Here is a 14,869-nt window from a genome sequence, read left to right as displayed (position 1 = left end):
GGCAGTTGAAATTTGGTGCAGTTCGTCTGTTTGGGATGATCAAGCGGAGGAGATGATTGCATCCTGCTGGAGATCAAGGCGCGAGCGAGTCTCTTTAAATCCCCTGACGACGCGGGACCTCTGACTCCGGCTATTCTTAGATGATACAGAGCTAATTTCGATATTTCTGTGCACAGCTACAAACTTAGATTTTCACAGCACTGATGTGGGGAAAAAAAAAACATGTGATGGATAAGGTTCACTCCACCCAACCGATAAAACACAGGCCTGATGCGATGGAGCCTGTGGCGTGCGGCCTTCTAATAGTGGTGGGCAGCACACGTCCAGACCTGCTGCCGGGAACACCCAGCACCACAGATAACAGCCTTACTCCACCGTTTAACCAGCTGGTGAAAACGGATTAGCAACTGCATGATCTGGGCAGCTGCTTTCTAAAAATACATTCTATTAATGGGTGGGATATGATTTGTAATTTTTGTCATCCATTCTTAAAAACATTTGCAAATGGGCACATAATACCACCACTACAGCAGTACAGTAAACGCCTCATAGGAACTTTACTATACTGCATTATTGGATAGAGTTGTGATGATATTTACATGTTAATGCTTAATGACCTACTGTATAGCTGAACATCCAGGTTTATAGTCTAATACCATAATACAACCATACAACTGTAATGTGTATAGTGATGCTGTGGCCTAAATCAGTACAATGTGCCTAATCATAGTTAATGTAGTGCATCTGTAATTAAAGAGCATCAGATCAAATCTGATGATCAAACTGTTCTTCTGTTCTTTTTTTTAATTGTGTGAGCAGCTAAGCCAGTCACGAGGGGCAGCACAACAAATCTAATTTATAATGAAAATTAAACTGGAAACAAGAGGCTTCCACTCCACCAAACTGTCCTTGTTCTGATGTTTTCTTTAACTTTTGTTGTTGGAAAATTTGTTGTAGTCGTTCCAATGAAATAAGGGAGTAAACACGAGTATTTCCATGTTTAGTATTTGTGGGAAGCCAATATGTGGAACAACAATATAACAGGCCTGCTTTTCTTAGAAAACAAGTCACAGGAATGAATTCATGGTAAAATCAAATAGACAGAAATGTAAAGGAGTGAAGGACTGACATTGAAAGCATTCTGATACAGTAGATGCAGCTACAGATATTCAGCCATCAGTCGGCAGCATGTGACATTTTCTCTTCACATTTTTTCTCAAGTATCCAGCCGTACTGTACTCACAGGCTGGATCAGGTGTGATCCATCGGTCAGAATAGTGGAACAATAAGATAAAAATAATTTTTACATGTAACCATCCAAAGCAAATTCCTGGAATATTAAAAATGAATGTGAAGAAAACTTGCAAAAACGGCAAAAGGCAGCAATAACAGAGGCAACAAAGGCGTTAATGCACCCAGTGCATCCACCTCGCGTACCTGGAATCACGTGATCAGCTGCCAGCCAATCAAGGGCATGGTGCGAAAAAGTTCACCCAGTAGAACAAACCAGCGCCAAACAGCGTCACTAACTTAACAAACAGTTAACATGGTTATTTTACTACCTGATTGCACGCGAACTGTAGCCGCTAAACCTAACCAGGAGCGTTATTTATGTGAATCAACGAGCGCGTGCGCCTCGTGTTTACTTATTCATGTTTTTCGTTCGGTCTCGTGCCGGCGGCGTGGAGTGGGCGTGGTCGCCGGTTGAGGCGCTCGCTGAGCGCGTGCCATCAGTGGCACCTGGCGACGCCCGTCGATTGACGTTTCGGACAGTCGACACGTCGGAATTTCCGATTTTATCCCTATAAAGAACGTGAGAGACAGCGGGCGGAGACATCGCGGGGTTTCCGTCGGCTGCGGGAGCGTCATGAAAACTGTGCGGGAGGACGAAGATGCGAGCGGAGCGTTGATTAATCGGTTTACAGCAGGTAGGAGACATTTCGCTTTAAACTTCTTTAAAACACACATTTCGCCTCGTTTGCCGTTGTTACACATAAAGAACTCATTTACAAGGTTTCAACTCTGTTTAAAAGTTTTGTATGTTGTAGGCTACAGTAAGTCGTGGGCTCGTTACTATAGCAACGATGCGGCTAGTCGCGTTAGCGTTAGCTGCTGTGTGAGTACGTTTTAATTAAGCGTGACACAAATACTGCACCAGAGGAAGGTCAGTGCTCTAAAGAGGAGAATGAGTCAGCGTTGACGTGAAACCGCATCCTTGAAAAGCAGCCTTGTGCTTTGAGTTACATATCTGGATGTACGTAAATGAAGTGGATGATGTTCAGAATCATAGGAAAACAACAACAACTAATTTCACTGACAGTGTCGCACGTTTTCATCCAAGATGTAGTTCAGTGCAGATTTTTCAGACAATTAAAATCTAGAATAACTCACAACCAGTATTTGAAATATTACCTTTAGAAAAACTGCTTTCTTTCACAGGTTTGACTGGAAGTAAGCAAATTATTATTTGCCGCCTTTTCATGCTCACAAAATGACACTTCATAAAACATCATCGTCCCATCGCGCGTTTTAATAACATCACATTTTGCATCGTAAAATGAAATCGCGGTGCTTGTAATTGGAACTCTTCACAGAGAGACACGCTATTAGCCTTTTGAACCATCCCTGGCCTTATCTCCTATTTTTAATTGGCTGTTAACAGAAGCATTATACTTGTAAATCCTTGTAAAGTTCAAAGTCTGGTCTGAAACCCTAATGTATTCCTGTGACCTTGAATTTCCCCCAAACAAGCACCTTTTTCTACAGTTTCCAGCGTGTTCTAACTACCTGTCGTGACCAGCATTAGTTTTTTTTTCCCACATGGCATTTGGCTGACGCATTCATCCTGAGATCCTCGTGGACTCGAGAGTGGACACATGTTGTTTTGTTTCCAGTGGGAATAAAACCTCTCTCCTGAATGCTGTTAAAGCCGTGCTCTCTCCATGTTCACATACTGGGGAGAATACAGCTGTGACCCTGTTAGTACCCCTTAGTTCACCTTAAGGAAACAACAGAATGGCGTCCAAAGCATGTGGAGTTTTTTATTTCAAGCACAGTCAAACTCACTGATAGATTTTATTCTGTATGGGAAGACACCAAGACAGCAAAGACAGATGCTGCTGTTCTGGACAAAGTGTGAATAACATCTGCCTTTGCATGTATAACCTCTTCAGAACCTGCACCTTGATGCTTGATGTGACCTGGAAATCTTTCTCCTTGATATTTGACGTAATATTTAACTGTATAATCCCAGTTTGTAACTTGCTAACAGTCTGGCGATTGTGAGTGTAGATTATAACTGTGTAAAAGACGGAGTATGCTCAGCGCTGCATCTAAGATGCCTGTGAAACAATCTCGGGGTTATTTGGGTGCATCACACAAAGGGCAGCCGTCCCTTGAATCTTTAAATGCTGGGCAGTGTCCAATGTCTGTGCAGGTTTGGGTCTTGGTTGAATGGGTGGTAAGGTAATACAGCAGGATCTGGCACCTGGAGCAACCACTTATTTCTATGACTTCCTGTACATGACAATACTCACACAAGTAGCTGAAGAACATTGATGTAACAAACAGTTTGCAGGCAGCGTTACACTATATCCTGAAGACGTAAAAACACATAAATCATCATGATGATATATGGTTGATAATACTGGCACACTAATATATCTGTGAGCCGCTGTCAGTTACTGTGTGCTCGCCAGAGCCTCTATCCAGTTGCTGTGTGTGTGGCGTAATGATAGACATGTTGCATTATTGTCACAGGCAAGCTGTACTTGGCCAGCATCAGCAAATGGACAATGTGAGGCAGGAATCAGTCAGGAGGAGAGGAAATCCCACCCAGTATTTGTCCACCAACCGTGTCTTCCTGCCTGGAGCACAATACAGCAAGGTGCCCTTCGCAGTTTATTGCTGCGTTTTTAATGTGCTCCGTAGGTGCACAGAATTTTAAAGTTCGCTGCAGAGTGACATTATTTTCCCAGCTCCTCTGGAAAGCTAAAGGCGGCATTCTTCTAAAGACGGGCAGCCTGATCCGCAGTAGTGGCATTAAAAATAGTGTATGAATCGCCTAAAAATGCTGTATGAGTACTGAATATCATGTGCAATACTATTGGATTCATGACTATTAATGTATGATAATTTTGACATTTAATTAGGTGTATCGAAATGCGACCAGCCAGGCCACTTTGTATTGTCGTCCAATGCTAGTCCAGGCTTCAGCGTGACCGCTTTAATAGTGCACCATGTAGCTCCATCTTCACTGCAGCGGTTTAACAGTGATATTCACTCCTCCTGTAAAACCGGGTGATTTACAGTGACGGCAGAGGAGACGGCGTGATCTATGTTGCTGATTTGATGGTTTGACTCAAGTTAAAAGTGTCTGTGTCAGCACTGCTTTCCCAAAAGGGCTTTTGGAAAAGTAAAGACAACAAACATTTCCTGTGGAGGCGTTTGTCTGCATGCAGGGGAAACTGGGGTCAAAGGGCACGGCCACTGCCTTCAATCCAGTGTCATTTCCACTCCGCACATTCTGTTATCTGGCCAATTCAGGATCTTCTTTGATATTCTGGCTGCTCTACTCGACTTGTGACTTCAGCTACTACTCATTTTGCTTCAGCTTTTCTCCAATGTTTGGTCTGATGAAATGAGAAGGTGTGTTCTGACAAAGCTACAGCAACACACCTGTTCTGCTGCAAGTTCCAGCAGAGGGCAGTGTGTAAGTGTCTCAATTAAACAACTTCTTACTCCATTGGCGTTGCTGTTTGACACTGTACTGTAGCTTTAGTCACACACCAACCTACGGGTAGCTCAGTAGCTAATCAGTACACACATACAGCAGATGCTCTGAATTAACATCTGCTGGGCATCAGTCAGTGGCTTCCAGTTTGCAAAACATACCTTAGCATGAAGACACTTTTACTTTATCACTTACAGTAATGTCTTTTTTTCTCTGCTGCTCGTTTCTCACCTTGGGGATTAATAAAATCCACCCTTGTCACATTTTTTATTAGAACACTTTACAGAATATTTATGGATGTAGAATGAGCCAAGAAGTGTGAGAAGTGTGTTATCAGGGGGTTGCCGGTTCAACCAAAGAAGGTCAAGTTGCCCTTGAGCAAGCAACACTCCATGCTTGTCCTTATTTGTGTGAAGGACTAAACTTATTATGCTTGTTCTCACTTCACAATTCAGGCAGTTAGTGTATGTCATTCAGATTTCACATCAGATTACATTAGGTGAGCAGGTGGGATTTGTGGTGCAGCACTTAGCTGCGGCACATGGCTGTTATTGGACACGCGGGGATAGATTCTGTCACACTGTTGGCTGCCCCCTGCATCTATTATTTCCCTGCCAGACCAAACCTTAAGCAATGCGAGCTGCAATTTGTGATACGATTTGAGACACATTTGTTGTGGTGAACTAAGGGGAGTGAAAGTGCTGAAATGAGTGGGGTATTAGGGCTCTGCTGTCGGCCTAATTGTCGGACCATTCAGTCACTGTTAATGGTCCTCATGCATAGTTAATTGTTTTCTAAAGGTAAAAACTGTACATGTTATCGTTTCATCAAATGCCTGATTGAGTTAATTTCAACATGAACTAGAATCTCAGAGCAACTTTTTTTTCTTTTGCTTTGCACGCGATTTAAAGTGTTTGTGCTGTAAATTTATCTTAAACCTTGAAGAGGTACTGTACTGTGTGGACTAAAAACAAGCCATATGAATGATGTGTTCAGCTGAAGATACGCCCCTGCACGCAGCCTGTGGGATGAAGTGTGTCGTTACGCCGTGGCCTTGATGTGACCTGCGTCTTCTCCGTTACGTTTCCCAGAGCGAACATAATCAAGTTGTTGTTCTCCAAATTAAATCTGTAGCTAGTTTGTGACCTGAAATATGCCTTCACAGCGCCGGCAGTATTTACAGCTCAGTACAGAATGCTTCCACACACACACCTATACCCATACAGGGAATTACAGCAGGGCATATTCTCCTAGCTCCTGCAGGGATGTGTATGGGCAGTGGAGTAACAAGGACCAGCTGCTCCCCTCATTCTGCCCCTTTTCTTATTCCTTCTTCTCTTCCTCCTCCTCATCGCCTTCATCCTGTTTATTTCATCGCTTTCCTCTCCTTTATTTCTGAGTATTATTATGATTATCACTGCTTCTCGCTCGAGTACAGCATAAACAACAAAGACGGTGGTTGAGGAAAAAGAGACAGACCTCCCCTAATGTATGCAAACACACACAAAGAGTGACTGTCAGACCTGCTCATAGCGCGCGCACACACACAGACAAAATAGACCCCCACACATTGACAGAAAACATGAGCGATGCCTATGCCTGCAGACACACATCCAGTATGTGACGCACACACAGATCCGCTAATGAAGGTTGTACCCAGTCAAAAGCAGCGAGTAGGATTCCCTCACTCACTGATGACTCAGAGACAATAGCCGTCGCTGTTTGTGCATCATTACTCGCTATGCTGTATTAACACCACGGTACTGCAGATGCAACCACCTAAGCAGCCCCGTGGCCTCTCGACACAGAGCCTCAGGCTTTAGAATCACCAAGTGAAAAGTCGGAACACTGTCATGTTGGCATCCTAATGAGTTGTGCTCCACATCCCGACATCTGGCACAAGGACAAAAGGACGCGCCATACAATGCTGCAGCGCAGTCCTGTACAATACCAGACTACTAATCAGTTAAATCACATTATTTCCTCAAGCCTGTGCTCATCATGGTGGTGAGCTGCAGAGAACTGCTATCAAGGGGGATCAACTTACAGTCTAGGATTTGTTTCAACCAGCCTGCAAAGCAGAAATCACATTTCAGACCTCTGCGCTCGCTTTGATCATGTTTAATATGTGTAGTAATATGTTGTTGAAAAAATAACCCCTTTATTAGGTATGTGTGAATTGGAAAATGTAAATATGATCTTTTGATATTTGTTTTGATTGCTAAAGTCATTTTCTCAGCTCATTCACATTCTTACCAGTGTGCTGCACCCACTTAAAGGCCCCTCAGCTCTGTTGTAGTCTAGCAGGTGCTGTGTGGCATTCCAGAGGTTTGATGGTCACCTCCTTGCTGCTGATAATGTGTTGCCTACAGATGACTCCTGCATGCAAGCTCGTCTGCTTTATTTAATAAGATAAGACAAGATGAGATAAGATAGGTGTGGCTTGTATTTCTCCTGTCCAGCATTTGAATGAGGTTTTTAATGCCCTCTCTGGTCACTGCATTTGATCCTTATCGATTGCTGGACATGGCTGTGCGACCGATTTAAGATGACAAGCCGGACTGGGCCTTTCTGCTTAATCGCTGCAGATTCCTTGGGATCAAATGCAGCGATGGCTCTGAAAATGTGAATGAAGACATTGCTCTTGACAGGCTCGTGTGTGCGTCATCCTAATTGTTCCTGTGATTTAAATGCGTGGCCGCATCCAGCGGACAGGTTAGGTGTTACTTATCCCCCGGTGCCTTCACGGGGTCTGTTCACATGATGTATCAGCCACAAACGGGTCTGAACTAGTACTTTGTTGCTACTAGATTGTCACTGGCTGTACTTTCAGTCCACTTGTTAAAGAGCCACCTGTGGTGCTTTATTAGGTGCTAGTGGAGGGGTTTTGTTTTCCCACAGTTCCATGAATTCCAGCTCTTGTTAATGGCCTTTATTTGTTCAGTGTCTGAAACCGTGTCATATTACTAAAGTGCTCTTTTATCATTGGCATGAATTCACTGATCTCTGACAGGTTTAACAGGTTTTGCTCATGTTTAACATGTACAGTACATGTACTTGTCATATTTCTGTGTAGCCAATTAAATTTCATATTGCCATATATTAATAGTCATGATAGTATACTGTAGCAAAGCAGGAGACTGTTTAGTTATAATCACTGTATTAAGTGTACGGTATATACAGTAATCCTGATTTCCATCTTTCTTTCATTTTACCAGGGACTGTAGACGCCTACATTGTGCTCTTGATAAAATTTAAAGGTGAACATTAAGTAAAAAGGAAACAATATATAAATACTTTAGTAGGAGGAATAGTATTTCACAACTTTGTCCATTCAGTCCAGTCCACAATAAGAACATCAAGCCTGTGTTTACTTACCTTTTACAGGTTTATTTGTACTGTGTGAGTGGTTGTTAAACCAGATCACTGTCAGCTCTGGCTGTGTGTTCTAAAGCCTTATTGTGGTTTTTAAATTAATTTAATAATTATAACTCCACTTATAGACCAACACGAAAAAGCAATGGGGGCAGTGATGAGGAACTGCAGACAATGTGTCCTCGTGTCTTTTGATTGGGAAAAAATGAACACTACTGTAGGTAAATACCATTCATTTTCAGGCCAGGTTCCAGGTGCTTCAAGGGGTGGGGGCCCTAAATGCTTCTGCGTTTCATTTGTTTAGACGAGTGGTGATTCAGCAGACACACACAGCAACACACCAAGCTGTGAGCTTCCTGGAGGCCATTCGCACCTCCCGCCTCATAGCATCTGCTCCAGACCAGCTCCAGAGTGCCGGCAGCACACAGGGAGCTCTCACTCCACACATTTGATTGAAATACACTTTGGCACCAAATAGCTAGCAAGAGTTACGCTGTGAGCAAAAACATTAATCAAACCAGGCTTCACACTGGTTGTGTAGATGTTCTTTGCAGAACATCCCATCCAGTGACATATATCAATTATGTATCAGCCAGAATGAGCAAGAAGACACATGTTTTAAATTTACATTGGTTTACTGTGATACAGGCAGGGATGGATAATACAAAGTCAGGTAGCTTTGATTAGGAAATTTGATTTCTAAAGACAAGTACTTGTGTTGATACTGTAGCATTGAATCCTTGAGTCTCTGCTTGCATCTTGGTCTAGGACGGAAACATTTTTCAAAACAGATTAGATGTGTAGCTGCGAAAACAGTGTTCAAATACCTGTTTGTGTTTGTCATGCTTTTATACAGCGACAGGGGAACCAGTGAGAGAAGAGACAGTGCACGTTGCAGATGCAAGTGTAACTGTGTTGTTATGTCAGGCAGGGAGCCACCTAAAGTGCACCTATTGTACTTTAGCACTCCTACTAAAAGCATTGAACACCTGCACACATCAGCAGAGCTTCAGTCTTAAACATATGCTGCTTCTCCCAGCGAAGACTAAAAATTAAAGTGTTCTTTTCTTAATATGCTTGTAGACATAAATGGCTACAGTATGTGTGAGGGACAGTCAGATTCAGCCTATAGCTGTGGTATCATTCCTCCAGGTCTCTTTGTTGGAAACTGACTGCAGAGACCACTGGTCAAAAACAAGCATGTAAGACAGACCGTGGCCTGCGGCGTGTGTTTGTTCATTTTCCTCAGCCACGTGGAGAGTTTCAGACCATGACTCCCAGGAAATACTGTGGTCAGAACTGATGTACTTGATCAGATATGAAAACGGTGTCCTTAGCTGTGATCAAGGCTAATATGCTTCCTCATACTGTATACTTATGTATTGAGATTATTATCTCCATTGTTGACTAATAAAGCATTCTATTCTAATGAATTAATTAGTGTTATACATAATGTATTGCAGTATTTAATTGTTATACTGAGGTAATTTAGAATAATTTTACAAAGACAGGGGATGAGGAAGGTTATTACATTTGATTACATGTGTTACTTCAAGATTGATGCAGAGTACACAGAAAGAGAGAGGCTGAGTTCATCGACTTTTTCCCTCTGCAACACACAGTCAACACTGGAAAGTCACAAAGTACATGATGAGTTTGATTATAGTACTGAAGTACTGCATTTTAGAAAATGAGGACTTGACTCGGGAAGATGAGGGTCTGCAGTTTTACAGGTTTACTAGGTGTGCTCAACACAAGACCTATACCTCAGTTATGGTGTTCAGCATTAAGTCATGCATTTCCATGATTACAACGCTGGAGCTGCAGGTTCATGGTGGGTGAAAGCACTTGAATTCTCCTCTAGGGAAATGAACCCTGGTTCACTGTGTGACACATTTTACCCCGAAGTGTATAACAGGTCTTATGCAAAGCAGCCCAACTGGCCATACCTCACACACCGTTGTTCTATATATGCAGGCTTATTCAAATCACAGTCCTTTCACAAAGCGTTTGCATCAAGGAGTGGAGTTAACATCAGTAGCCTCTGTCTGGTGAGGTAATAAATTCAACTTAACCTCAACTGAAATTTTGAAATCTCTCAGTTTACTTTAAAGATCACATTTCTAATATTTGTATTCATTTTAATCTTCTTATTCTTTAAAGAACTTCGCACTGTTCGAAGCAGCCTCATAGATCAGAAGTGAAACGTGACCCTGCCCTGTATGGGGTTTTATATTTTTAGTAAATGATATATGAAAAAATCTATTAAAAGCGCATCATTATCAACCAGAGCCTGATGCCCCATAACCAAAATGTTTGGGAGCAATGATTCGTTGCAGCCGAGCAGGTTTTAATCAGAATTACATTTCTGTATTTAACACAAAACAGCAGCCTAATAAGAGTGTACCTGAAGCTGATACTCCATAGTGCAGAGCTGACACGTGCGCTGGGACTTCACCACGTGGCAAAAGCCAAATTGTTCGGTCAATAAATGTTGCGAGTTGAATCATCAGTGAAAAATTCCGAAGCACGATTTCTGTAGAGCCAACTTGCGAAAATGCCAGAGTAAGACATTTTGGCAACTCTTTGTGGCGGTGTCGAGACACATCTGATCCCAGACCTGTCACTTCAGCGAGTCGTGATGAACTTGGCTGTGAGGCGAAATGAGTCTCTGTGTTCTGGCTGGTACCAGAGTGCCCAGGTTTCAGTCTGGTCAGCCCGTCTGTTGTCGTTCAATTGGTGCTAAGCAGTGACATTTTAAGTTAGCATAATTGCCTTTTCTGTGATTACGATTAAATTACCTTCGTCACGTGACTAGTTAAGTTTCTTGCAGCTGCATCACAGTCAACAGCACGTCACCATTGCTGACAAGAGAACATGTTGCATTTTGGGTTTGCAGTGTTGTGAGAAAAGCACGGGGGTGTGTCCTGACGTGTGCTTTTCCTGGCTGCATCCTCGCCCGCCATAGGCTGCTGGCTGGTGGGCCGGGTTAACGAGGCTGAGGGGGGAACGCGGCGGCACTAGGACCCAGCGGCGCCACAGCGAGTAGGCTGGCAGAGCGGGGCTGAGTCACTGCATGTGTCTGAGAGGCAGTCAGAAACAGAGCAGCGCAGGGGAGCAGAGGTGATCTCGCACTCATCAGCACAGGATAACACAAACATGATGGGTTGACTTGGGGGGTGGGTGGCGCGGTTGGAGAGAGGAAGTGTGCGTTTTGCCACCACTTGCTCAGCTATGGAGACCAACAAAGTTCTTCATTTCGTGCCTTCGGGTGAGTATATGAAGGCTGCATTTCAGCTGTGCGCAACACGGCACTGACTCGGAGAACCTTGGGGTTCCCTACCTGGTGAAAGTGTGCAGCCCGCCTCCTCCTCCTCGGAGTCACCGCAGATGTTCAGCTGCGCTTCTTTTGTGTTTGCTCTTTCTGCATACTTAGGAATGTGGCAGCGTCATTGTTTGTGACTAAAAATCTGTTTTTACTTTTCTTGCCAGGGAGGTGTGTTTCTTGTTTTTGCATTTGTGTGCACATTTGCGTCTTCACCCTGATTTTCTCGTGTGTCTTTTTTTCCATCTGGCGTGAGACGCAAGGGGCTTCCTGCATCGTGTTCCTTCAGTTCAGGGACTGAACCTTGAGAAACAGTTACAGCAAATTGAAGCCAGGATCGTACCTGTCGAGCAGGGACCGCTGTAGCGCAGAGAAACCCTCGCTTCTTAAATTCACTTTTTTTACATCTGGAGCCTGCGTGCACAGAGAGCGAGCGACACGGCAGGAGAAGAGCGCGTGAACGAGCACATGTACCTGTGTGCTGCACGTGCATAATAGTCAGGGAAAAGCGACGAGTGCATCCATGTCTCATTGTGTGTGTGTGATTAGTGTTGATGACACGGGAGTGCAGCGAGTTCTCCCCTCGCTGAAAGTCCTTGGAGAACCCGGAGCCCATTTGGAGGTGTGATGCGGCTGCCTCCTCACTTTCATATTGTCTAGGAAGGCAGAGCAGGGCACTGCGTCTGTATGTGGGATAATAAGAGTGTATTGAATGTCATCTGTGTGCTTGCGAGCAGACAGACGTGTGCATTGTGTTGAGTTCGGCCGTGCTCAGGGAACGTGCACACGTGTCTTCTGTCTGCGCAGTAGCTGCATCTCAGGGTGTGATGGACGTCCTCTGAAGAGCAATTTGCATGCAGTTAGTTGGGATCTGATTAGAGGCGGAGGGCAGGTTTCATTCCTGCAGCAGCACAACATGGTTGTGCAAACAGGTCTTCCATTCACTTTGGGTTTTTAAATGAATCGCAGCGAGCGCCCATCGCAGGGACGCGACGCCCGTCACAATGTTCGGACGCAGCTGTCCATACGGTGACAGCCATGTTGTTCTTGTGCTATCGTGGCGTTGCAGCATGTTGTGAGTAATCTTCTGGATGGTGCGAGTATCAGCGGCGACCTGCTAGCAGGTACAGGAGCAGGTGGCGCTGTGGGAGGAGGTCAGGAGATATGGGATTCACGTTACGTAGCTGTAAATTTGCACCAAGCCTCCACATGTAATTACACAATGTGATAATACAGCTGCCACTTCCTGATTTAATACTGAGCTGTAGATTGATTTTCTGTTTGCTGAGTCCTTGATTGGGCTGCAAGCGTGTTAATAAATCTTATAAATATTGTTTCAGTTTCTCAGTGAAGGTTAAATGTGTATCTGTGTGATACCTGATAGGTTTACTGTTTAGTATAGCTTCTTTATATAGTTTTGCCATATTATGATAGTATAACTGTAGCAATATATCTTTAGTGTAGTTTTTTGCAAAAAAAGTCTAAATCATTAAAATCAACAACTACTTCCCCTCCAAGGTCACTTCTTTCTCCCCAACAGTCCAAAAAGTTGTTTACTGAATGACTGAACTGCTTATTACTTGATGATTCGACTAGTTTTCAACTGCTGTCATTCTGCGTGCTCTGTGAGAGTGTATTGTTGCTGCAGAGGGTTTGCTGAGAGTTCCCGCTGAGCTCTGTGACAACAAACCGCTGCCGTTTTAAACAGTCCTGATTGAATGTCATAATTACTGCCTATATGTGAAGTCTCCCGGCGCCGCTCTGCAGGGTGTCATTCCTCAGGTGTGACAGACAGACAGTCTGATAATCAGCGGTGCAGCTGTGACCTGCGCAGTCACGCAGCATCGGCATGGAGGGTGCAGTGGCTGTGTGCATTAGTAGTTTGGCCATGTGGAGGTGGAGGTGTGTGTGAGGGAAGATGGATGGTGTGTGTGTGTGTGTGTGTGTGTGTGTACGCGCACCGGGGATGTGACAGTGATCTCTGATCAGTATTCACCGCTGGCAGATCTCGGAAGCTCCAACCTCTGAGCACAGCCATCTGGGCAGAGGAGAAACACACATACAAATGATAATACAGTACAACACATATACATACGTACAAATACACACTAGCACTGAAATATCACAAAAACGCCTCCATGACAGCCGCACACACACATCTTTGTACGTGCGTTGCAGTGAGGACCTCCATTGACACAATGCCTTGCCTAGCCCCTCACCCTAACACTAACCATGACACCTAAAGGCAGACGTCTAACCCTTCTCTAATCTGAACCACAACTCACATCTTAATCCTCAAACTGGCCTTCAAAGAAGTGAGGACAGGCCTAAATGCCCTCACTTTGGTAGGAAAATACGTCTTTTGGTTTTCACTTTGATGCAAGTACTGTACACACTTACACATGCACATAATTACATACACAATTCATTCTATCTACATCATTTGTTGGTTTACACACAAAACAATTATGCAGATGTGTCAACACAGGCACTCATCATACACAGTTCAAGGAACACAAGTGAGGAAGGCCTTACATCACAATTACAGCACAAACACACACACACACCCTCTCTGGTTTTACAGTATGTCTGTCTTACTCCATCCTTGTTTAGTCTTTTACGCTTCCTCATCTTTGCTCACATTTACATACCATGACATGTGAATCCACATCACAGCTGCGTGTGCACGTGTGTTAAGACGAAGTTACTGCGTTTCCTACATCATCACCAGCATCAGGGCTGCGGCACTTACAGTGTGATCACAACGCTTCCTGTCGATTTGGCAGCCTGGTATTTATGAGATGACGTTTGGGGCTCTGTCTGCACAACCACCCAGTAAGCAAATCTGCAGAAATGCAGAAGTGACAGACTGTTGTTTAGATTAGAGTGAGTGAGTGGTTGTAAGCCTCTGGTGTGAGCAGTATGTGCAGGAGTTTGGACTGTGGATTATACCTATAGTAGAAAGACTGGCAGCTCACACGCAGTAGATACAATAAGAACTCTCAATATGGAAAATGAAGACTGATTGATTGATTAACTAAGGATAGTAACTTATGATTATTTCAATAAATATATTTTGACTTCAATCCTTAACTCCCATAAATTGGAGAGTTGGGAAAGTTTTCAATGTTGGAACTTAAAATTAGAAGCATTTATATTTTATTTATTTATTTATTTGTAATGTTTGTTGAACTCTATGATAACAAACTGATAATGAAACCGTTTCTGAAGTGTTAACTGAACACATGCTCGCGTGGCACTTTGGAACTGAGTTGACCATCCAGACAAATTGAGTATCCGGGCAGAAGGACATTGTTCAGGAAGGTGACCACGAACCCAACGGTCACTCTAAGTAACGCTCCATCTGAGCGTTCTTCTCTTACGGGTGGGTGGCTGCATGGAAGGCACTTTATGTAAAAGCTCAGGACAGGTTTGCC

The 14,869-nt window shown here is 43.8% G+C and overlaps 1 protein-coding gene across 11 annotated transcripts in view; it reads left to right on the top strand.

Annotated features, from left to right (window-relative positions):
- Positions 1-1,679: 1,679 nt before the first annotated feature.
- slc4a11 (solute carrier family 4 member 11) overlaps positions 1,680-14,869 on the top strand; it is a 59,508-nt gene continuing 46,318 nt past the window's right edge. For 3 of the 11 annotated variants that reach the window (XM_029139121.3, XM_055505683.1, XM_029139116.3), the window contains exon 1: positions 1,684-1,928. Coding sequence is in view for 7 of the 11 variants with exons in the window: in XM_055505683.1 (XP_055361658.1) it covers positions 1,868-1,928 (61 nt within the window). In the remaining 4 variants the exon portion in view is untranslated. The other 8 variants (XM_055505681.1, XM_029139113.3, XM_029139115.3 and 5 more) reach the window with 7 other exon arrangements.

The sequence above is a fragment of the Betta splendens genome, chromosome 22 (assembly GCF_900634795.4).
Source record: "Betta splendens chromosome 22, fBetSpl5.4, whole genome shotgun sequence".
Classification (NCBI taxonomy): Eukaryota; Metazoa; Chordata; class Actinopteri; order Anabantiformes; family Osphronemidae; genus Betta; species Betta splendens.
This window is presented reverse-complemented; position numbering and strand designations above follow the sequence as displayed.